General features: G+C 49.4%; 6 protein-coding genes across 15 annotated transcripts; 4 read left to right on the top strand and 2 right to left on the bottom strand.

The window, feature by feature from the left end:
- Nucleotides 1–395: 395 nt before the first annotated feature.
- ap4m1 (adaptor related protein complex 4 subunit mu 1) lies at nt 396–9,674 on the bottom strand. 2 transcript variants are annotated; one of them, XM_085935827.1, is made up of 20 exons: nt 9,577–9,674; nt 8,135–9,499; nt 7,639–7,952; nt 7,426–7,539; nt 3,632–6,687; nt 3,468–3,557; nt 3,052–3,137; nt 2,870–2,979; nt 2,704–2,800; nt 2,530–2,640; nt 2,379–2,441; nt 2,250–2,312; nt 2,119–2,185; nt 1,965–2,018; nt 1,782–1,888; nt 1,631–1,722; nt 1,296–1,340; nt 1,176–1,226; nt 982–1,099; nt 399–836 (listed from the first exon to the last, which is right to left on the bottom strand). In XM_085935827.1, the coding sequence occupies exons 6-20, from the start codon at nt 3,523–3,525 to the stop codon at nt 642–644; spliced, it is 1,317 nt and encodes a 438-aa protein (XP_085791953.1). In that variant the 5' UTR covers nt 3,526–3,557; nt 3,632–6,687; nt 7,426–7,539; nt 7,639–7,952; nt 8,135–9,499; nt 9,577–9,674; the 3' UTR covers nt 399–641. The 2 variants fall into 2 exon arrangements, with proteins under 2 accessions (XP_085791952.1, XP_085791953.1); XM_085935826.1 differs by having other exon boundaries at nt 396–836; nt 1,176–1,340.
- On the top strand, nt 3,959–5,889 carry rbmx2 (RNA binding motif protein X-linked 2). The gene is made up of 6 exons (XM_085935835.1): nt 3,959–4,064; nt 4,445–4,560; nt 4,629–4,680; nt 4,751–4,880; nt 5,106–5,289; nt 5,369–5,889. Exons 1-6 carry the CDS (start codon nt 4,060–4,062, stop codon nt 5,779–5,781), a joined length of 900 nt encoding a protein of 299 aa, XP_085791961.1. The 5' UTR covers nt 3,959–4,059; the 3' UTR covers nt 5,782–5,889.
- LOC147043137 (neuronal acetylcholine receptor subunit alpha-10-like) lies at nt 5,890–8,993 on the top strand. 2 transcript variants are annotated; one of them, XM_085935825.1, is made up of 9 exons: nt 5,890–6,039; nt 6,133–6,260; nt 6,485–6,517; nt 6,611–6,690; nt 7,174–7,319; nt 7,396–7,550; nt 7,686–7,932; nt 8,058–8,343; nt 8,415–8,993. In XM_085935825.1, exons 3-9 carry the CDS (start codon nt 6,513–6,515, stop codon nt 8,936–8,938), a joined length of 1,443 nt encoding a protein of 480 aa, XP_085791951.1. In that variant the 5' UTR covers nt 5,890–6,039; nt 6,133–6,260; nt 6,485–6,512; the 3' UTR covers nt 8,939–8,993. The 2 variants fall into 2 exon arrangements, with proteins under 2 accessions (XP_085791951.1, XP_085791950.1); XM_085935824.1 differs by having other exon boundaries at nt 6,485–6,690.
- Nucleotides 9,238–14,133, top strand: slco2b1 (solute carrier organic anion transporter family, member 2B1). 3 transcript variants are annotated; one of them, XM_085935821.1, is made up of 15 exons: nt 9,238–9,388; nt 9,587–9,723; nt 9,967–10,104; nt 10,179–10,356; nt 10,440–10,664; nt 10,742–10,840; nt 10,944–11,074; nt 11,149–11,221; nt 11,290–11,454; nt 11,544–11,733; nt 11,824–11,968; nt 12,044–12,207; nt 12,275–12,339; nt 12,409–12,529; nt 12,657–14,133. In XM_085935821.1, exons 2-15 carry the CDS (start codon nt 9,679–9,681, stop codon nt 12,832–12,834), a joined length of 1,917 nt encoding a protein of 638 aa, XP_085791947.1. In that variant the 5' UTR covers nt 9,238–9,388; nt 9,587–9,678; the 3' UTR covers nt 12,835–14,133. The 3 variants fall into 3 exon arrangements, with proteins under 3 accessions (XP_085791947.1, XP_085791948.1, XP_085791949.1); XM_085935822.1 differs by having other exon boundaries at nt 9,261–9,388; nt 9,600–9,723; XM_085935823.1 differs by having other exon boundaries at nt 9,261–9,388; nt 9,658–9,723.
- On the bottom strand, nt 13,440–16,192 carry serpinf1 (serpin peptidase inhibitor, clade F (alpha-2 antiplasmin, pigment epithelium derived factor), member 1). 2 transcript variants are annotated; one of them, XM_085935832.1, is made up of 8 exons: nt 16,108–16,192; nt 15,268–15,325; nt 14,914–15,121; nt 14,702–14,857; nt 14,424–14,627; nt 14,213–14,349; nt 13,925–14,135; nt 13,440–13,834 (listed from the first exon to the last, which is right to left on the bottom strand). In XM_085935832.1, the coding sequence occupies exons 2-8, from the start codon at nt 15,322–15,324 to the stop codon at nt 13,584–13,586; spliced, it is 1,224 nt and encodes a 407-aa protein (XP_085791958.1). In that variant the 5' UTR covers nt 15,325; nt 16,108–16,192; the 3' UTR covers nt 13,440–13,583. The 2 variants fall into 2 exon arrangements, with proteins under 2 accessions (XP_085791958.1, XP_085791960.1); XM_085935834.1 differs by having other exon boundaries at nt 15,203–15,325; nt 16,108–16,135.
- LOC147043140 (Na(+)/citrate cotransporter-like) lies at nt 15,971–22,216 on the top strand. 5 transcript variants are annotated; one of them, XM_085935816.1, is made up of 13 exons: nt 15,971–16,338; nt 16,825–17,035; nt 18,112–18,240; nt 18,308–18,444; nt 18,539–18,762; nt 18,847–19,135; nt 19,199–19,321; nt 19,650–19,838; nt 20,785–20,891; nt 20,974–21,095; nt 21,185–21,346; nt 21,466–21,603; nt 21,739–22,216. In XM_085935816.1, the coding sequence occupies exons 1-13, from the start codon at nt 16,316–16,318 to the stop codon at nt 21,865–21,867; spliced, it is 1,983 nt and encodes a 660-aa protein (XP_085791942.1). In that variant the 5' UTR covers nt 15,971–16,315; the 3' UTR covers nt 21,868–22,216. The 5 variants fall into 5 exon arrangements, with proteins under 5 accessions (XP_085791942.1, XP_085791941.1, XP_085791946.1 ...); XM_085935815.1 differs by having other exon boundaries at nt 16,024–16,338; nt 19,626–19,838; XM_085935820.1 differs by lacking the exon at nt 15,971–16,338 and having other exon boundaries at nt 16,817–17,035; nt 19,626–19,838.
- The last annotated feature ends 581 nt before the right edge of the window (nt 22,217–22,797 follow it).

A 22,797-nucleotide genomic window follows, 5' to 3' on the forward strand; every position in this document is an offset into this window, starting at 1 on the left:
TAGAGATGCGACTCTAATTTGTTTCGTGACCGCGCTCATATCCCAAAACACTCCAATTATTTTCGCCATTGAAATCAATGGAAATGCAATTGTTTCGTAAAAAAAAAAAAACAAGTTCAACTCCTCCCGACCCTTATTTTGCGAATTTCTCAGGACATATAATTGCATTGTGAAATCAGATTGTGCGATGCATAGTAGTTTGGTCGTGTCTGGTGTTGCAGAACCTTGTGTCGTTACAGGTGGTGTGCAATGTAGTGTTCAGTTTTGCAATATTTTGTTGTGTACTAGTGCAATGAGTAGCGTGTATCGTGAGTACTTGTGTGTACAATGCATTGGTGTGTATTGCTTGTCATGTGTAGTCAGGTATGTAGGAGTTTTGTAATGGCATGTTGAGTATTGTGTGTAGGAAAAACTGCACTGCAATACACACTATTCTAGTATCCTTGGAATGGCAGTACAGGCAGAATTGGGTATTGCGGACTATATTGTATGTATAGTGAGTAATGTAGTTTTGCATGGTGGAGAGTATTTTGCTTTATTAAGTTTTAAAAAAGTCTACAAATCCTATGCAATATAAAAAAAAAAAATTAAAAAAAAGGGATGTCTTCGCAGAAAGGGTTCCCCCCCCCGCTGCCGTCACCTCAGATGCGGATGGCGTACGAGTCAGAGTGCGTGACGTAGCGCACCCAGCGCTGGGCAGGTACGCGATGCTGCGTGGGCGCCAGCCGCAGGAAGCGCACATGAAGGCCGCTGGCCGTCACTTTGGGCAGCTCGAAGGTCAAACCCACCGGACCGACCTCCATTGTGGAGGCAGAATTTAGGCCGGGAATATCCAGCTGAAGGAAAACCATGACACAATATTGAACGTGGCAATACTATTAAAGAGAGATCTTATCTTTTTGGGGAAAAAAAAGATTTTTTTTCTTGAAATAAATCCCCAAAACAAAAGTGACAGTTGTGCAGAAACTCTCTTTTGCGAACCTTGAAGCTGGCCGACAGCTGCGTCCCCCCGGGAAAGCGGGGAATCTTCCAGATGACGGCTCGGTTGTGCGGCTGCAGCTCAGCGCTCTGATCGGGACTGCTGAGGTCCTGCGACAAACTGACAGAATCATTTGTCAATCAAATAAGTGTCCTCAAATGTTTGGACTCATTCAAATTGAAACAAATTGGCTTACCTGATGCAGCCTTTGGGTACGCGGACGCTGGCGCTCACGTTGACCGCCGCACTGCACGCACACAATCCAGTGATGTCATCACAACAAGAAACATTATTTTTGTGTATTTGTGTTTGTGACCTTTTGGGCGGCAAGTTGCAGCGTAGCTTGAAGAACATCAGCAGCCTGTGAAGCAAACAACAGGAAGTGGCCGTCAGCGCCTAACCTCTGACTTCCTGTCTGTCGTCCCTCGACACGGGAGGGCGGCATCCTAAATGTGCCTTTTTCCGTTACCTCCGTTGATGAGCTTTGCTTTTTTGCTGTTGACAGTCTTTTTGTGATTGTCATTTTTTTTTGTGTGTGTTTTTTTTTAACTTGTATTGACAAGAGTTTGGCAACACTTGAGTTCTTTAGAGTGACATAGTGAAAGTTAACCTCAAAATGACTTGGGAGTTGCTTTCGAGTCAATTGTTTACCTTCCTGCGTTGTCTTTCTCAATGGTGGAAAAGAGTCGGAAGGGCGGGGCTAAGGGCAGACGGTCGGCCAGTCGGTACTGCATGACGCTTTGCTTCACAGGGGGTCAAAGGTCAACACGAGACGTGTCATGCTAGTGCGGGCAGACCTCACCTCTCCCTGGCTGGGGCTGAGTCGCAGGATGCGGTGGGCCTCAAAGTCGTCCAGTCGGACCGCCGGGTGGAAGGCGCACTCGTCCACGCGGACCGCCCCGCCGTAACCTAGTCGGGCAAAAGCCATTGACGCGCTTCCTCTTTGCTCGGCGTAAACGTGTCAAAGGGCGCCGGGCGAGCTGACCTGCGAGATGCGAGCTGCCCACGCTGAGGTCCTCGTTGAGGCCAATGCGAATCTCTGTCCCAGAGCAGTGTGACATTAGTAGACCCCCCCAAGGGACTTACTTGGCGATCACTGAGAGTTTTGCCATTCTCTCGTAATCTGCCGCCCCACTCACCCGAGCAGCCGGGCAGGAAACACTTGACCTTGACTTCGCCCTCCACCTCCGCCTTCATCGGCACGCCCTACACACAGCGCACACGCTCAGTACGTGCACGCTCGGCTCTAACTGTGGCACTCTCCACTCACGTTGGAGCTCATGACGACAGACATCCTTTCTACGATGTCCACAAAGATCTCGCTTTTCCCTCCCTAGAAGTGCAGAAGTAGGGATCCAATCAAATCTTGCATTTTCTAAACCTGTTTGGAAGGCAGTACCTGCAAAGGCCTGGTGGCAGCAGAACTGGGCGCCACTTTGCTCTGCTGCGTGTCAGCTCCAAACTGCGGTGGGACAAGAATGACGAGGACATGGAGGCGAGGAAAAGGGGGGGGGGGGGGGGCGTTGACGCACGCATGAGCGCCCACGTACCAGCCCCACATTGGCGAGGTCCAACAAGCTGAAGGGTCGTGACGACTGCGCCTCCGTCTGGATGAAGTTCTTCAGGACGTCACAGGATGTGGACTGCACATAGCCGTAATCCTGCATGCACGTTCAAAATCGGTAGATGAATAAACTGCATTTACTGTAATGTATACGACTCACCAGCATCTCATCCAGAAGTTCGTAGATGAGCGCAAAGTTCATCTGCACCGTCTTCTCCGACAGAGCGCCACAGTAATCTTTGATGAGAGCAGCCAACCTGCCAACGGACGCACACCTTCACTCCCTGTGCACGCATGCTGCCAGTTGCCATGGTCACGCACTGCACCTGTTAAGGAAGTCGATGACGGCGAAGGGAGAGGAGTCTGCTTCGGTGGTGGTAGCGACCAGGTACAATCCTCCCTGCCACACGTGAACGAAGTGGATGTTTCTGTGCGTCTGTGGACATTAAACAGACAAGATTAAATAGTCCCCACCAATGTCGTGAACACGTGTGCAGAGACAGGTTACCATGACAACAGGAGGTTGGTCTCCAGTCAACGCCGTCACTTTGTCATAAAAAAGACCGACGGCGTCACTCCCGATCTCTCCACGGACTGCGGCGTGGGGTGGAGTCAAGTCGACAAGTGGGCAGGGAGAAACCGATATCGAAGTTTATAAAAAAATGTTCATGTTTGCTGAGAGCCAGAAAACTCCAATGTGGAGTTCAGATAAAAAATAAAGAGTAGTCTGAAATGAACTCAGTTCTTCCAATCCCAGTTTGTTTCGTTTCTTTCAGTTAACCGAGATGATACCGACCTAGCTCCAAGGTGATGAAGAGGATGACAATAGGTCAGTTGTGGACAAAAGTGCAAAGCAATAGATGCCATGAAACAAAAACAAAATGACCCCCCAAAAATGAGTATGTCACTTGGCATAAAGGATACAATCTTTATAGACGAGGCGGTCACCTTTGGATGACAAGATGAATACCTGCGAGATCATTCTGCAGCTGAAACACACTCACCTCCACAAAACTAAACACACCCAAACAAAGATTAACATCACAACACCAGAGATATTCACATCCATTGACGCCTGCTTCACTTACCGACTGCGGGCTTGTCACACACAAAATGAATGCAAATCAAGGTCATCATTTTACGCTTATTGTGTTTTGAACAGGGCGTCAACAGTCACTTTGCAACATTAAATAAAATAAGCGACCAAAACGAACGGTGTTGTTGACAAATTGTTTAGAAGAAGTCGACACACCCCACAGCACCACCTAGCGAGCAGGCGGACCTTAGATTTGTCATTTTATACAATTAGTTCAAATGTAAACCCATCTTAAAATTAGCTCTACATTTTTAATTTTTTAAAATTAACATTTAAATGTGCGCCTTTAAGTGCATAGAATTGAAAAACGTGAATGGTAGTAACAGTACAGACCTCCAAACAGCAGGTGGCAGGAGGGGTGAACCTTAACCCGGATGTCATCTCTGTTCCGGATGTCGAGAACCCCCAACTTTTTTTCCAATGAAGTGAGTTTTTTTACCATTCTTTTGATATTAGATACAATTTACCTTACGTGTTTATTATATATGAATAGCTCTGTGTGCGTGGTTTGTGTTAGACTGTTTTGCTGTCGCGTTTTATTGGTGGCCGAGTAACCAGTTAGCCAGCGGTAGCAGAAAGACGAGCTGGCGAGATAAATCAACAAATAACGAGTTTGTGAGTCAGTTTTGAACATCGCTCAAACATTGTTATTCAATTCGGTTGTCTACAAACCCAGCTAAAATGGTAAACTACTACTTCTGCTACTACCAATAATAATAATAATACTAGGACGCAAGCATGGTCGACAAAATTAGCCAGCACAGAACCTAGAGGATTCATGTTTGTGTCTTTTTTTTTTTTTCAGTCCGCTGACCAAAATAAAGCTGATCAATGAGCTCAATGAGCGGGAAGCTAACCTGGGGATCAATGAGAAGGGTTCTTGGCACAGCGAGTACAAGGACAGCGCCTGGGTATTTATAGGTAAGACGAGCAAAATAATAAAGTCAGAGAACGTCAGCAACGTCTCACTGTCTTCTTGTTCCCTGCAGGAGGTTTCCCGTACGAACTGAGCGAAGGCGACGTCATCTGTGTCTTCTCGCAGTATGTCGTATGCAATCCTGCATTTTTAGATGCCACGCCGGCACGTGCTCTGACAGTTTTGTCCCATCAGATATGGCGAGATCGTCAACATCAATCTGGTGCGAGACAAGAAGACGGGGAAGTCCAAAGGTTTCTGCTTCCTGTGCTACGAGGACCAGAGGAGCACCATCTTGGCGGTGGACAACTTAAACGGCATCAAGGTGAGCATATTTTCACATCAGTACAAGTTCACTGATTGAAAAAACATTTGCCTAATAGCCCTGGTCATTTCATTCTGGGAAAACAAGAGAAAACATGACAAATTCAATAAGCTCGTTTGTTCGATACTTCCAATCAGCCTTTGGAACAAATTAAATTTGTAAGTGGAAGGGACCGCTGTCAACTGAATGGGTTGAATCGAGGAGTGACCGAGCCCGCTTTGTCAGATCAAAGGTCGCACCATCCGTGTGGATCACGTCCGGGACTATCGCCCGCCCAAAGACCACGAAGACATTGATGACGTGACGCGGCAACTCAGGGAGGAAGGATGCGCTCCCACCGTCAAGCACGAACCGCCTTCCTCCCCGTCACCCGAGGAAGTCGTCATCCTCACCAAGAAGAGCAAGAAAGGTGAGCTCACGTCCTCTTTATGTAGGCGTGTGTATTTCACGACATGAGCGTCACGGCTGCTATTTCCTCTTATGTGCAGATAAGAAAGAGAAGAAGAAGGAGAAAAAGAAAAAGAAGAAAGCTAGCCGAGAATTGTCACCATCATCATCATCATCATCATCCTCTGCTTCTCCTCCTCCTCCTGCCATTCGAGTAAAAGAGGAGAAAGAGGACAGCGTCTATGACAAGTACAACCACAGGAGGGCGCCAGTCAAGGAGGACAGGGGGAATGGAGAGAAGAGGCGAGGAGATGATGAGAGAAGAAAAGGAAACGAGGAAAAAAGGAGACGAGGAGATGACGAAGAGAGAAGGCGAGGAGATGACGAAGAGAGAAGGCGAGGAGACGACGAGAGGAGACGACGAGATGACGAAGAGAGAAGGCGAGGAGACGACGAGAAGAGACGACGAGACGAGGAGAGAAGATGGAGAGACGACGAGAGGTACAGAAGGTGACCGTGGTGGATTTCCGGAATCTTCTCGTTCATTGTACCGACTCTTTGGGCATATAAATTGTCTCTTTGTTTATTTTATGTTTACATGATTAAAATTGTGATGACCAAGCACTATTTGTCTTGTTTGGCGACCCCTTTAAAAGCATCCGGCATCATATCGTCTATGAATGCGTACAGTTTCTCTTAGGCCCCGCCCACCCAAGCATCTTCCCGCTCAATTAACCCCCACTCACCTTCGAGGTTGTCCTGGAGGAACGAGGTGAGCGTCGCATCTGGGCTACACAAGCTCCACACACCTTTCTTTTTCAACAATGTAAAGTTTGGACCCTTTTTGAATTTTTCTGACCCCAAGAAACAAGACAAATGTTTCAACATTAAGATTTTCAATCAGTAAGAAGATTTCTCCGCCAGAAGTCGCCAAAGATGAGTTACTTTGCTCCCTCATCCAAGCAAACAGTCCAGCAAGAGATGAAGGCCAACGTGAGTCACGAGACGTGATGTTAGATTTGAGGAACTTGAAGCACATAATCATTCAAATAAAAAAAAATATACAGTTGAAAAGTAAAAGGTGTTTTTTTTTGCCCCCAAAAAAATAGTAAAATAAGCAGTTGAAAGGTAAAATGCATTTTGTGTGTGTACGTCCCCAGCGTATCAATTCATTTAACGCTAATCCTTTAATCTGTTTTGCAAAATTTACGATGTAGGATTAATTTGAAGGAGGACGACCCCTTGATGAGGTGGGCGGGGGGGGAGAGGAGGAATGCGACCTCCTCGTTCATCAGCGACTCGTTCGCTCTCGCAGCAGTACTCATCTTCGTCTCGTCAACCAGAAGGAAGAAAATAAGGATGAAGAGGAAGATGGCCAAGAAGTGCGGCTTCTACCTTGTGTTTCTTCTCCTTTTTCTCCCTGGTAAGACAAACTTTTATTTTGAGCAACTTTTTCTTTTTTTCTTATCGCTAACCCTTCTGGAATTTAGGAGCCCCGCAGAGATATTTCCTCAATTATCTGTAGATGTCATTTGAGAAGATTTGAATATTTGTGAAAGAGGTCCCTCAAGGATCCATTTCGGGCCTCATTTTGTTGCTTATTGAACAAAGAAGTGGATGTCTTGTGGATGATTTTGGCTTTTCTTGTTGTGGGGGATGAAGGGTGAGGCGCACACGCACGCGCGATCCACCTCATGTCCATGTTTGTACATGAAGCTCTAACGACCGGGACTCACTTGTCATATTTTATCTGAAGGTCCTTGAAATGATCACGCTGCCTTGTATGTGCAACAACGCCGGCACAATCGACAAACCACCCTACAGTTTTGGAACTCATCCTGATGGCCTAGCTCTTTATATTGTGACATGTCAGTGCGTCGTGACCTCACTTCCTGTGTGTGCCTAGCGTGCCAGTCGGCGCACGGCCGCTACGCTCACAAACTGCTGCGCGACTTGTTGGCCAACTACACCAACGCCTTGCGGCCGGTGGCAGACACGGAGCACGTCATCAACGTGACGCTGCAGGTCACGCTGTCGCAGATCATCGACATGGTGACCGCGTCACGCTTGCACGATACCTCACCCCCCCCCTCCTGTTCAGGTTGATGTCTACATGCGTGTTCTGCAGGATGAGAGGAACCAGATCCTGACGACCTACCTGTGGGTACGGCAGGTGTGGATGGACGCCTTCCTGGCCTGGAAGAAGGACGACTACGACGGGCTGGACACCATCCGCATCCCGAGCAGCTACGTGTGGCGGCCCGACATCGTCCTGTACAACAGGTCGGTTGGATGAGTTGTTGAAGAAAGCCAAGGGAGGCTGCGCTTGATGAAGAAGAGCATCGACGAAGCAATTCTGCAAAATGGCCACCTGTAGTTCGAGCACTGACTCGTCAAGGCGTTCTTTTTCCACCGCAGCGCCGACGACGAGTTCTCCAGCTCCATGGAGACCAATGTGGTTCTGAGGCACGACGGTCAGGTGATGTGGGACCAGCCGGCCATCACCAAGAGCTCGTGTTCGGTAGACGTGGCCTTCTTCCCCTTCGACGTGCAGCAGTGTCATCTCACGTTCGGCTCCTGGACTCACAACGGCAACCAGATGGACTTGTTCAACGCCTTGGACAGCGCCGACCTGGCGGACTTCATCCCCAACGTGGAGTGGGAGGTGAGCCAGGTTCTGTGAAACTAAAAAAAAAAAGCCTTTTAAATGAAAGGCAAGATGTTTTCACTGAAAAGATCCAAAAGGCAGCAGCCAGAAGTGAAGATCCACTTCACTGTTCTACCCGGCAGATCCTGGGCATGCCCGCCAAGAAAAACGTGATCCTATACGGGTGCTGCTCGGATCCATACCCGGACATCACCTTCACCTTGCACCTGAAGCGGAGGTCCTCCTTCTACATCTTCAACCTGCTCCTTCCTTGCATGATGATCTCCTTCCTGGCCCCGCTGGGCTTCTATCTGCCGGCCGACTCCGGAGAAAAGGTCTCGCTGGGGGTCACCGTCCTGCTGGCGCTCACCGTCTTCCAGCTACTGGTGGCAGAGAGCATGCCGCCGTCCGAGAGCGTCCCGCTCATCGGTGAGTCCGCCTGAAACGCTTTACCGCCCGCTGCAAAGGCTCACACCATCTCGCCGTGTTTGACGTGGCAGGAAAGTACTACATCGCCACCATGCTGATGGTGACGGCGTCGACGGCGCTCACCATTTTCATCATGAACATCCACCACTGCGGCCCCGAAGGACGCCCCGTGCCGGCTTGGGCCGAACGCTTCATCCTCAAATATTTGGCCCGCGTGTGTTTCGTGCACGAGGCGGCGGCGGCCGACGAGCACCCGCAGCAGGAATCCGACGGCAACAAGTGCAACGGGGAGGCGCGAGGGTGCGAAAGGAGCGTGCAGAAGGATGACACCTTCGTCGTCCTGGAGGAGAGCGCAGACAGCGGCGATGGCGAGCGGTCGGGAGGCGTGACGGAATCGTGCGGCGCCTGCCAACATCAACGAGGGCTGCGTAGCAACGTGGAGTACATCGCCAGCGCCTACCAAGACCAACGCCTCGCACAAGTGCGCGTGGGGGAATGGAGGAAGTTGGCCAAGGTCATGGATCGATTCTTCATGTGGCTCTTCTTTATCATGGTCTTCATCATGAGCGTCCTCATCCTGGGCAAAGCCGTCTGATGCCGTGTGTACTTCTGACCACTGCCAATTAGTCACGTGACAAAATAAACATGTCCCCCCCCCCAAGTTCCTGATTGTTTCTTACTCATTTTCACACATCCATGTCTTGAGTGGTCATTTGACCTTCACCGTATCGCGTATATTGCTTGAATGCTCCACCATTAAACAAAAAAAAAAAAGAAGCGCTCGCGCCTCCTGCTGGTGGCTGACGAGCGGCTCCTGGTGTCGTAATTCGGCTTGCTGGTGTCTTAATTTTGCAACATTTTACATGTGCTTACTCGTCCATTCCTTGTCTCTCCCGCCCTCCCTTGGCCTCAGGGTTCAAATTCCATTAGGCTCCTCCTCATCCTCCCCTGCAGCCTTCCTCGATTTCCTCTCCGTCTTTACGGGAACAAGCTGCTCCTCTTCACCATCACCATCATCATAGTCATCCTCACCACCTCCACCACAGTGAGTGTCCTTTTTTTTTCTCGTCTTTTCTGGACCGTCCGTTACGATGAAGGCGCGTTCAACTTTTTTGTGCGAGCGACTGCTGCGTGCGCAGTTGAACGCTTCCTTTTACTGCAGAGTAAACACAAACAATCATGGAATCTCGCTTGTGTAGAAGGTGGAGGAAAAGCGTGCATGTCATATTCTACCTGTGATTAGCTTCTTCTTCAAGGGAAGTCCACGTGACATGTGGACACGGTTTGACGTCACACCCCCTTTGTGCGCCTCAGCCTGCTTCCGTCCCGTCCGTCATGGAAGAAAAAGTAAAGAGACGGGGTGTCTTCAGCAGCGTCAAGGTATCAATGAAAGCAACATTAGCAATACAATTCATCCATTCATTTTTCATCCTGTCATGAAAGACGCTCCTGGTGATCTTCTTAAATGGCTGACTTCCTGTTGGATTTCATGCATGAGATTTGTTTTCCCAGCTGTGATGTTTGACATGCACACGTTATCTAAACTGGTGTCAGGGTCGATGGATCGAAACGTTTTACTTTCTGTTTCGACTCGACATTTCAAGTGGGCGTTTTGGTGCGCAGGTTTTCGTGGCGTGTCACAGCGCACTGCAACTCTCGCAGCTCCTGGTGTCGGGCTACATGAAGAGCTCCATCTCCACCATCGAGCGGCGCTACGGTCTCTCCAGTCAGAAGTCGGGGCTGCTGGCCGCCTTCAACGAGGTCGGCGTCACTATTTTGCCGACCGAAGGTTACAGTCCAGAAATTGCCAATGAGGACCCTCGTGCTTCTTTCAGGTGGGCAACACGCTGCTGATCGTGTTCGTCAGCTTCATGGGGAGTCGCGTTCACCGCCCTCGCATGATTGGCTTCGGCGCCCTGTTGGCGTGTTTGGCCTCGCTGCTCATGGCGTTGCCGCACTTCCTTGGCGAGCCGTACCGCTTCGGCGGCGGACGGAGCTACCAGAACGGCAGCCGTGAGTCCTGACCCCGTGCGCCGTTAGCGTTCCGGACGTTTTGGCAGAAGTACTCGAGTACAGGTACTTGTGTTAACTTGCAGTTACTCGGAACAGTTCGGACCTGTGTCACGTGGACAGCCTCGTCGCCGCCGCGCCATCGTCCAACCGTAGCTGCGTGGAGCGGGAAGGCTCCGCCCACGAAGGCATCTATCCTCTGCTGCTATTTGCTCAGCTACTGCTGGGCGTGGCCTCGGCACCACTGCAGCCTTTTGGCATCTCCTACATCGATGACCACGCTAGCAAGAAGAACTCGCCTCTCTACCTAGGTTTGCCGCTTACCGCCCACCCGCCACCTCAGCGTGATTGCGTCGGATATTCAGGACGACGTTTTTTTTTGTGTCAGGCATCCTGTTGGCCGTCACCGCCGTCGGCCCCGCCTTCGGCTTTCTGGGCGGGGCCTTCCTGCTGCGCTTCTACGTCGACTTTGACAAGATGTCTACAGGTTTGCATTTATTTGGACGCACCTCGACCTACTTGGATGTATTTATACGTCATCCGAGATGCTTTATCTTTAGTTTTATGCTTCTTTGTTTCCTACGCTACAGTCGATGTGGAGTTGGATCGCAGCGACCTGCGCTGGGTGGGCGCCTGGTGGCTCGGCTTCTTGGTGGCATCTTGTCTTCTGTTTGTGGTCGCCCTGCCGTACTTCTTCTTCCCTAGGAACATGCGGCCCGAGGTTAGATGGACGCTGCTGGCGTGGCACCTTCATCACCTTCGTGTGCTCGCATGACCTTTATTGTGCTCGCGCAGGATGAGTCGGAAACAGAAGAAAAGCGTCAGCCGGATATTTTCCAGGAACTCGGCCTTCTTCACTTCCTTAAAAGTCAGCGTCTGCTTCCCATCCGCATCTGTCTTGTCTGGTCTGGTCTGAACGTTGTGTGTTTCCTTAAGGCTTTCCCAGTATGTTGTGTCGAACCTTACGGAGTCCCGTCTACCTTCTGGTGGTCCTGGCCCAGGTCAACCTGGCCGCCATGGTGGCCGGCCTCGCCACCTTCATGGCTAAGTTCATCGAAAAACAATTCAGCCAGCCGGCAGACTTCTCCAACATGATGATCGGTGTGTGTGTGTGTGTGTGTGTGTTCACGCATGCGCCAACATTCTTCCTTCCATGCTGGTTCTTGGATTCCGTGTTATCTTCTTCCAAGGTGGGGTGAGCATCCCTCTCGCCGTGTTGGGAACCATGTTAGGCGGAGTCATGATGCGGCGCTGGACTCTCGGTCTCGGCGCCGCCAGCAAGCTCTGCGCCGGCGCCATCTTGCTCAGCCTTTGCTGTGGCTTCCCGCTGATCTTCATGGGCTGCCCAACGCAGAAGGTCGATGGGGTCTTTCCGCCTCGGTAACAACATCAAAATCAATGAGACAACCAGTAACAGAACCAAAACGGAGCCAAAGTGTGTGTGTGTGTGTGTGTGTGTGTGCTTGTCAGAAGTACCGCAGCAGGTTGCAACTCAACATGTCAGTGTGTCCGAGAATCGTTCCATCCCGTGTGCGGGTCCGACGGTGTTGAGTTCACATCTCCGTGTCTAGCTGGCTGCGTCGCCATGGAAACAGACGGCGCCAACAAAGTCATCGTAAGGAATGCACTCTTACGGCCTGAAGGGGGCGTCGGCGGCGAAAAAAAAATGTCCAATCGTTTTTCCACGCAGAACTTCACGGAGTGTCGCTGCGTGGGCGGGGCCAGCGACTGGGCCACGCCCGGGACGTGCGGCAGCGGGTGCGGCCACCTCCTGTTGCCTTTCGTGGGCCTGATGGCCGCTACCTGTTTCACGGCGTCCTTGTCCCAGACGCCGTCCTTTGTCATCATCCTGAGGTAAGAAGATTCCAGAAGCCGACAAAATGTCCGCCGAGATGGCTGCTAACGCTACGTGCGTGAATAGGACGGTATCAGCACGTGACAAGTCTTTGGCGGTGGGCATCCAGTACATGCTCTTCAGGGTCCTGGGTGAGTTAGATGAGGTGGTCACATGACCAGGCGCATCTTCACGCCTCAATATCGTTGTGACCCGCGCAGCCTTCATGCCCTGCCCGGTCGTGTACGGCTCCGTCATCGACTCCACGTGCGTCCTGTGGGACAGGAAGTGCGGCAAGCAGACTTCGTGTCTCTACTACGACTTGGACCGCTTCAGACACAGGCCAGTTTCTTTTCAAAAGACGTGTGAATTTTGCCATTCTTGCTGAACTTTGAAAAGTTGGAGGTCAAAAAGGTCACCAAAGGTCTATTTGACTTCATTTGAAATACTATTTGACTTGTCTGTGCAGGTTTTTGGGCGTCCAAGGGGTGTTCATGTGCGGAGGCCTTCTGTGCTTCTTCTTTACGGTGCTGGTCCTGCACAGGAAGAGGGCGGCGCCCGCAAGCCCCGAGGAGTCCGATCGGAAGATCTACGAACTGGTGAACGAGCATGACAAGGAACAACAGGTCAAGCCGGGACACACCTGAGGAAGGTCCAAAAGACACGTTCCACACGCAGTTCCACAGACGTCCACTGGAGACATTCGGTCAACCGGGCTATTTCCTTATTATAAGTTAGGCAGCTTCCGTGCCACCATTTTGTGTCAGGCGGTCCTTCTGCAAGCGGCCGCCATGTACTTAAAAGTCCGGCAAGTATTTGTGTGAGTGCTTAGGTGCTTTTCTTTTTTTTTTTTTTATCTACGTACATTTGTGAGCGTGTGTCCATGATTTCAACATGCAAATTACTTTCTTTTAGTTTTTCCTTTTTTCTTTCTTTCTCACTTTTGGGTTGTTCCTGAGTTGTTGAATCAGATAAAAGAGAGGAAGCGTTTTTCAACACTGGCCCAACCCAAGGAATGTGACGATAAAATCAAAACCACATGGTGCGCACACACACACACACACACACACACTCCTCATCGATGGGAGGCGAGCAGTGGAAAATGTGTGTGTATATGATCTGATCCACATGTGGAGAGTTCACCATTTCTAAGTGTTGTTTTCATCTTGGTTTCATTCAAATATTTTGTATCTTGTCCTACGGGTAGCGCTAGAGGTCAAAGTTGATGAGTAACCAAAAAAAAGCATGTGAATTTTTTTTTTTTTTCATTGTTATGTTTATTTTGTAACGTCACACAAATGTACCACAAGTGACAACATTAACGATAAATCACCTTTCATCCTTATTGCCCTCCTAGGACCTGCTAAGAGTGTGTGGGTGTGTTTGCGGATGTGTGTTACATGGTCAGGTCCTTGGGATTAATGACTCTGCCGACGAGGAGCAAGGCTCCCGAGGCCTCGTCACGAAGGAGGAAGAGGAAGGGACGGTCGACGCGGTAGGTCAGGTGACTGGTGGTGGAGGTGGCGGGCGCCGACTTCTCGCCATCGGGCGTCGTCTCCATGACGACCTTATGATAAATGGTGACCAGCTTGGCGGACTGTGCCGAGATCTTTACCAAGTCCTGGTCAGCTAGCCAATCCGTGAGCCCTGTAGGGAGGAGGGGGCGGAGCTAAGAGTGAATAGACAATTTGGAGACATCTTCAGAGCCATCCAAGGCCCAATCCGCCAAGGACTCACCCAGGGCAGGGAGCAGCGTCATGAGGTCCGTGGCGTAGCCGAACTTAAGGACGGGCATGGTGAGGGTGACGTGCGTGGCGTGCAACGTGTTGCCCAGGTCTTGCACAAACTCGGCCGTCAACGTCTCCTCCAGGGCAGTCAGGTTGGACGTCACTTCTTGAGGCAGGAACACAAACATGCTCACCTGGTTCTGCAGGAGGATCTGCGCAATCTAGAGCAGGAAGATAACAGGTGGAGGTCGGTGGGCGGGGCCAAAAAGGGGGGGGGGGCAGCTGCTTCCCCGCTTACTGTGCAGCTCAGGTCAGAATCCACGCCCATCTTGATGGGGTAGTGCTCCTGCTGCATCATAGGAACCCGGACGGGCGCTTTGCCCTCCCGCTGGAAGTCCTGCAAGGATTGAGGCTGGAACGCTGTCACCCACTTCCCTGTTTGGTGAGGACATTTTGGTTGTTCTCACCATTTCTCATCTTCTTCACAATGTTGCGACGGTTCTCCTTACCTGTAAAGTAGGCCCCGGCCACGGCGTTGACTCCAGGGTTTCTGGGCAGGGGCTTGGCCAGGAGGCGCTGCACCTTGTTGCCGGTCTCCGTGGCGACCCAGTTGTTGATCTCCTTGGTGTCTTGACTCCCCCCCTGCAGGGCTTTAGGTCGAATGCCGTATTGCTGCTCCACAGCGGTGAAGAATTCCTGCTTGAGGCGCAGACCTGAGAGAAAACGTCACGTGGCATCACGGAATGCGCGGCGTCAAGACGAGCGCGTTCGGGTCGCGAGGACTGACGTCTGGCCAGGTAGAGGCGGGCGGCCGCGCTCAGTCCTTTGTTGCCCGTCTTGACAGCGGTCAGGAGGTCCCTCAAGGTGTTGTGGAGCTGAGGGTCCTGCAGGGTGTGGTACCTCAAGGCCCGGAAAAGCTGCCTCTCACCACGCTCAGAAGCTCCTGTGAAACCGACCGCATTAGGTCCGAGCTTGATATTTCGAGTGATATGTGCTCACCCAAGGCCAGCTGGGTGAGGACCGCAGAGACGCTGATGGGCGCGAGAACCACATTGGTGTTGTCCTGCTGGGCTGCTAGCGCACGGAAAAGATTGTAGCCAAAGTCAGAGGTGGCGGCGGCCATCTTGGTGGTGGGTGTGGTGAAGAGCTCCACGTGTTCCTCTTGTTCATCCTCGCCGACTGCTGGCTCGTTCTCCTCCGTCTGAGCCTGGATCAGAAAGGCAAGTGGCCGTGTCAACACGTACACACATACACACACACACACACACACCCACGCACACACACACACAGGTAGCTCGGAGCTTGTTTTTAGATTGTGGAATGGTTCACGTCAATTCACCATGTAGACGATACCTGAACCACAACTAAGACCAACAGGCCCAAAAGCAGAAGGGGGGTTGTCGGCTTCATCCTGAAACACATCGAGATTACGTTTTAGTTCATTTTTAGTCCCGCTTGTTGTTTTTTTGGTTTGTTGTTGGGTTTGTTTTATATTAATTTTAAAAATTCAGATTTATTCCACTTGACAAAAATATTTTTTCCGTTCTGTTTTTGTTATGGGTGACAACCATTGACGCATGTGCGAGAACAAAAATAAGAGATTTCAAAGTAAAAAAAAGAATGAAAAACATGTTTGCGTGCCCCTCGGTCACGTGACTTGATCCCCAGAACGCTGCCAAGAGGGTCAAAGTGCTCGTCGCTCGACACGAACACGCACACACGCAGTGAAGAGAAGTAACCGAGTACAAATACTCCGTACTTTCTTACTCTTATTGAAATTGGTGATTAAGTCAATGTTGCTGCCGTGTGCAGAAGAGCGCGCGTTATTTTCGTAGCCAGCACAACCACTGATGGAACAAACGCAAAGTTGCAACAACTAAACTAAGTTTTGTATTAATCATGTATTGGCAGTTCTGTCGATACTTTAACCATTTTTTTTTCTTTGCCCAGGTACAGTGTGAGTACTTTTGCGGAACGGTCACGTGGTTCATCTACTGGTGATGTCACGTTACCACCCCTCAAAATTGAGCCTCCCGAGTATGTCAACGCGAAAAAAGATCAAAATAGGTACGCAATTGGACTTGGTTCGAGTCTTTGGCACTTTGGGTTATGCGGTGCGCCCAGGTGGTCAAGTAAAAAAAAAAAAAAGGAATGGAAAGAAAGGAACGGAAGAATTGATTGACGCGCACTCACCTCGCAGCAGCCTTGCTCTCTCGCTCCACGTCGCCGCGCGTGACAGCGGGGCGCGCGCACGTCGCCAGCTCGATCCCGAGCGGGGACGCGCAATCCTCATGACGGGAAGGTGCTCCGGCTTGTTTGTTCAAACTTTGAAAAGTTCTGGCTGTCAGCTCACGTTGGACACGTCACGAAAACACGGTTGTCCATTCGCACACGGACATGGATGTGCGTTCACGCGACATGCAGGCAAGCATTGTGCACGTGTCATGTCAACATTTGGATGTGCGTTCACATAAATGTTAGTCCACGGAACGGATTCGAATCTCAAGGCACCGGGATAATTGCACTGTCCGGCCCCGACTGGGACTGTACCAAAGATGTCCGCTAGGTGGCAGCAAATTCGCATCACAACTCCACTTTCCGATACTCAAAGTTTCCAAAGTAGATCCTTCAACATTCTTTAATTTCTTATTCATTGTCCTTTATCAGTCGTTTAATCATTTTCTTTCATTTCTTGATCATTCATTTATTAATTTAAGCTCATTTATTTGCCACTCATTCATTCCTTCGACTATTCATCCGCTCACGATTCATCCATTCATTCCTTGCTTGTCTTTGAGCATCTTCATCACTTCCCAGTCTTCATCATGCAGCGACGAAGGCCACCAGCTCAACTTTCCCGCTTTCTCTTTGCTTTGTGCGTGCACGTGCTCGTGCGCGTGCACGCGACAGGTTACTATTTAGCTTGAATGGCGAACGCGTTGAAGGCAGAGAGAAGTCGGAAGCCGTAGATTGTCCCTCGTCATCGTCATTGTCGTCCTCCTGCTCGATGGCGGCCCTTCCCCTGCGGGTGCGGATGTTCCGCGTCGTGTGGCGTCTCAAGAGCGTCTTGATCGTGGCCTTTGGTCCGCTGCTCCTGCTGCCACTCGCCCTCAGCACCAAGGTGAGCATTTATTGAATTTGATTTTGTTTATGCATGAGTGTCATTCATTTTTTGTTTTTTACTTTATTCACGTGTTTTATTTCTTTTCATTTTTTCATCAATTTAAATCATTTTTGATTCATTTTAATGTTCATTTTTTAATTTTTTAATTTTATTATTTTCATTTATAATTCTTTAATCGTTTTTATTTTTTTATTCTTTTTATAAAAGATATATCATCATTTTTCTACATTTAAATGTTTTTATTTCTAAACCTGTTTTATTGACTTGACATTTATGGTTATAATTTTATTTTTCATTATCATATTCATTTACAGTACTTATAATTGTTGTACATTTTTATTTTTTTCAACGGGAATTCCGGTAAACGATGTTCCGTTCGTTCAAAATATTCCTTTTCAACGTAAAGATTCAATATCGATTTCACTTCTTCAAAACTATTTTTAATGTAATATTTTCATTTCTAAACCGTATTACAATCGTTCAATTTGAATAATTTGTCTTGCGTTGTATGACAACTCGCCATGGCATTTCCAAGCGCTTTATTGAGTTTATTTTTTCATTTAAGTGGCACTTAGTGTTTTCTAAATGTGTTTATCATCAAGTCTTTCTTTTTAGGAACACGTTTCGTGGCATTTCTCATTCGTGAACCTTTCTGGCCCCGTCGCGGCTGTCATTGATTGACCAGTACATCGACGGCTCCAAGTTCAGCGACCTTCTCATTCTTCATCACTATATAGTCCCCCCCCACCTTTCCGCATACACGACCCGCCGTGTACACGTGTGTGAGCGCACGTGCACATGCATGCATGCACGCACGGTTCGGTAAATGAAACCAAAGTGGTGTGTTTGCGCTCAGCGGGTCCTACCGTGGCCTCCCGGCAGCCTTTGCTGCTTTCTCACGCGTCTCCTCATCTTCATCACATGTTACGGCTGGCTTTCCCGATGCAATCTTTTGAAACGTCATACGTTGAGGCAACAAGTCTCACATTCTCCATCCAAACACTTTTCATCTTCATGTTGACACAGCCCGTCTTATGCATGACGTGTATTATGATCTGTGTGCGAGCGAGCAGGAGGCGGCGTGCGCGTACGTCATCCTGCTGATGGCGCTGTACTGGTGTACCGAAGTTTTGCCGCTGGCCGTCACCGCGCTTCTGCCGACCATCTTGTTTCCCCTGCTCGGCATCATGCAGTCCAAAGATGTAAGTGCGAGCATACACAAAAGAGGACGATCAGCGGGAATAAATTCTGAGGCGTCTCCCCATCCAGGTGTGCATGCAGTACCTTCGAGACAGCAATATGTTATTCGTGGGCGGGCTGATGGTGGCGGTGGCCGTGGAGCACTGGAACCTCCACAAACGCATCGCACTTAAAGTTCTTCTCCTGGTAGGAGTCAGGCCCGCACTGTGAGTGCACACTTGAGCATGCCGCTACACATTTAGAAACAAACACAAGTTACTTGAAGTTGAGATCCAAATGAATGAATTTGTGCCATGATAGGCTGATGCTGGGCTTCATGAGCGTGACGGCCTTCCTGTCCATGTGGATCAGCAACACGGCCACGGCCGCCATGATGGTCCCCATCGTGCACGCCGTGCTGGACCAACTGCATGGCCACGACGACGCTGAGGAAGCACGGGCGAAGACGAGCGAAGACGCCGCCTCTAGAAAGCAGAGCGCCGTTGTCGTCCAGATGCCTGATGCGGATGCTTCCGAAAGAACGGGTGAGTAACCTTCTGTCTTTCATTGGAGGTTCACGATAGGTGTGACTGGAAATTTCAAAGTTTTGTGGAATTTATCTCCTGCAGACGAAGGTACGGGGGAAGCCGGAGTTCAGACGGCATCCCACGAGGACGTGACGATGTCATCGCTCGAAGTGCCAGCGCAGGACAAACCTCCATCTGCGTCGAAAGATCAGGGTGCACTTCCCGCCCCATTGAACACGTCGGAGTTGGAAGAAGTGGACGAGGTGGACGAGGAACGCAAGCGTTTGAGCAAAGGCCTGCTGCTGAGCGTGTGCTACGCGGCCAGCATCGGCGGTATCGCCACGCTCACCGGAACTGGACCCAACCTGGTTCTGCTGGGCCAGATGAGCCAGTGAGTGCCGGCTAATGCGCTAGCGTGCTCAGGCGACGCTCTTATTGTCACGTCCGGCGGCAGGCTGTTCCCACAGAGCAGGGGTGTCATCAACTCGGCGTCCTGGTTCGTCTTCGCCTTCCCTACCATGATGATGATGCTGGTGATGGCCTGGATTCTCCTGCAGCAAGTCTTCATAGGACGCAGGTCAGTCCTGAATCCACCACTTCCTATCGATATCTACTACATCTACATGACCTGACCTCCTGTCTATGTTGATGTCATCTATTGCACCATCAATGTTTACTACTCCATCTATCGTGCCTATCTGGCACCTCTTAACTATGTGCACAATATCTGAGCATCCTCCTCCATATCTTTTCATCTGTACTGTTTCTATGCGTACTACACCTGTTCTTCTCATCTTATCTACGATACGTTCTGCAAACTCATCTCCATGTTCACAATGTGTACACTATGCTTTCTACCTCCTCTATCGTTTGATGGTCAGCCTGTTGGGGGCGTGGTCATGCAGGGCAGGGCAGAAGGCGAAGGAGCAAGCGGCGCGCGACGCCATCAGAGAGGAGCACCGGCGCCTAGGTCCCATGACTTACGGCGAGGCCAGCGTGATGGTGCTCTTCCTCCTCATGGTGGTGCTCTGGTTCACACGGGAGCCGCGCTTCGTGGATGGCTGGGCCTCGCGGGCGTTCAACGCTGACGCAGAGTGAGTCGGCCCATTTTTCAGTTTATTTTTATTTTTTTACACAAACCTATGGCAATAACACAATTATATTGCAGCTCTTTCTGTTGAGTGTGAGATTTAACTTGGCCACCGGGGGCAGTATTAAACAATTGGAAAGACAAACAAAGACTTTCACAAATATTGTTATCGCGTTTGTCTATGTGTTGCTCCAAAGTTCGAATTCAAATAATCGTTGCTTAAAGTGTTGTAACTGCCAAGTTGATGCTATTTGTTCGCTTGCCGATGCCTTTTGAAACGTTTGTTAGCATCAAGCTAAATCATTTTTTGGAAGGCAAAGCGATGTGATTGTCTCAAGTCCACAATATGCTTTGTTTTGGATTATTTGTTCATAAATTCATACTTAAATTTTTGATTGCGAATCAAAGTCAAGAGAGGTCCGGTCACTCGTATCACAAGGGTTCTTTATATATCCATCCATCAAGCCTCGTGTGGTGGCAATGCTATGTGTCAATCAAAATCTTTGACCCTTTAAAGGGGACGAACGTGGACGCCATTCATGTTCATTCATGAAGTCGCTGCCAGGTTACATAATCACGTCGACTGATGACCTTTCACTTGTACACTGCGTAAACACCAAAGAGCGGCCACACGGCGTACATGCGCGTCATTTCAATATTTGTGCAGTGCTGCGACAGGAAGTGAACTTGACCTCTGTGTCGCAAGGCCAAAAACACCGCCCAGGTCTCAAGAACACCGTGGACCAGAGTACTCCCCTACCACCTTTTCATATCACTAACTGCTAACTGTTTGTATGACCTGTACTTTTTTCTCCGCATGATAATACATGTAGACAGACAACATGATGATACTCCCGTGTATGTATTCTTTATCCTCTGTGAAAAACAACTGTTATTGCTGTGGCTATTGTTTTAAAAAACACATTTTGAAACTCGTGACATCTCCGCAGGTTCGTCACGGACACCACTGTCTCCCTCATGGTGGCGCTCTTATTGTTCATCCTGCCGTCCCAGCCGCCCAAATATCTCTGCTACTGGAGGCAAAACTCAGACCCCGGTCAGTAACACAAACACGTGCGGCCTCATCACTCGTGTTGATTCAAATTGGTGAAAGCTTTTGTTCTGGTCCGTCCCATCAGACGCGCAGGTGTCCCGAGGCCCCGTTCCCCCGCTGTTGACGTGGAAGGTGGCGCAGGCCAAGATTCCGTGGAACATCATGCTGCTGCTGGGCGGAGGCTTTGCGCTGGCCAAAGGCAGCGAGGTGAGCTACAAGCAGCGCCGACTCGAAGTGGTGGAGTGACAAGGAGTGAATGCAAATCGGTAACGATTGGATTTGGGTGTGTCGTTCAGGAGTCCGGTTTATCGCGCTGGTTGGGCTCCCAGATGACGCCGCTTCACTCCATCCCGCCGTGGGCCATCACCGTGGTCCTGTGTCTCCTCACTGCCACCTTCACAGAGTGTGCCAGCAACGTCGCCACAGCAACGCTCCTCCTGCCGATCCTGGCTTCCATGGTAATTTATGATCGTCGTGAAAAGTGACATGTGTTTTCAGTTTTCCAAAGATAATTTTATGTACCAGACATGTTTGGAAACCACTCAACTTCTTTTGTTGTGTGACATGCTTGCGGCAGTCTCAGTCCATCAGCATGAATCCTTTGTACGTGATGATCCCGTGCACCTTGAGCGCCTCGTTCGCCTTCATGCTGCCCGTGGCCACGCCCCCCAACGCCATCGTCTTCTCTTCAGGGTACCTCAAAGTAGCTGACATGGTGAGTCAGGCCAGCCACATGCGACACATTACACGGTAATCAGTTGGATAAAAATGACAGAATAGATATAAGATTAGCCACATGAGAATTGTTAGCCACATATGTTTGCAAGCTGCTACTATGCGCTTCCTGCAGGCAAAAACTGGCGTGGTGATGAACATCATCGGCATTGCGTGCATCACCGTGGCCATCAATACCTGGGGTCGTGTCTTGTTTTCTCTGGACTCCTTCCCCGAGTGGGCCAACGCCACCACGCCCATTTAGCTCCGCCCTTAAGCTGCTTACATTTGTCGTGCACTGCTGAATATGTCAGCAAAATCGTAATTTCTTTAGTGGACAACATGTTGGAAATGTATGTTTTGATACAAACAATTGGTAAGAATCTCTTCTTTTTGTTTATATGGGGAAGAACATTTGTCATATTATTAACTTTATATTTAACACATTCATGTTAATATTATTTTCCTTTAGCCTCAACTTTGAGGTTACGATTTTGTTCATATTGTTTTACTGTTTAAAGCACAGTATGTGACTTTTGTCACTGGTGTAGATTATTGTACATATGTAACGTTCTAACACTTTTATGCCCTTTAAATAAACATTTCACACAAAAGCATGGACGCTTTCGATCAATCATCCGTAAATGAAAGAAAAATTCATCAAAAAGAGCGAATAAAATGTATTTACACCGTAAATTATGTTAACCCTCCAAACAGTAGATGGCGGTAATGCACCATAAAACTGGAGCCACCTGCTGTAAAAAAAACAACAACAAAGACAAAACTACTTCACTGTACAGCTCGCTCTCCCGGTGACTACTAACTGTTTTGAGTGAGTATTGCAAACAATTTTAAGCTCTTTATTTTCCATTTACGTGTAAATATGGAAGGGCGTCATTACGACACGAGTTTGTTTGTTGCTCGCTCGCTAGCTAGCTATCGTAGAAAGATATCAACAAAGTGGCTTGTCAGCGACCCCGCCCACAACTGCCACTCGGCTGTCGATCAAACGTTAATCAAGGAAAAAGTGTTTGACCCGCGTGTAGTTTTGTATGTTTTCTACGCAAAAACTATGTCCAAACTCCAAGAGTTGATGCTCCACGTCGGCTGCTGGTCGTCTATCAGAACCTCTAGACGCCATAATTTTTGCGAAAGGTACTGCATGTTGTGTTTCCTTCTTTTTTTTATATGGAGT

Source organism: Syngnathus leptorhynchus, chromosome 17, assembly GCF_054491065.1.
Source record: "Syngnathus leptorhynchus isolate UIUO chromosome 17, UIUO_Slep, whole genome shotgun sequence".
Classification (NCBI taxonomy): Eukaryota; Metazoa; Chordata; class Actinopteri; order Syngnathiformes; family Syngnathidae; genus Syngnathus; species Syngnathus leptorhynchus.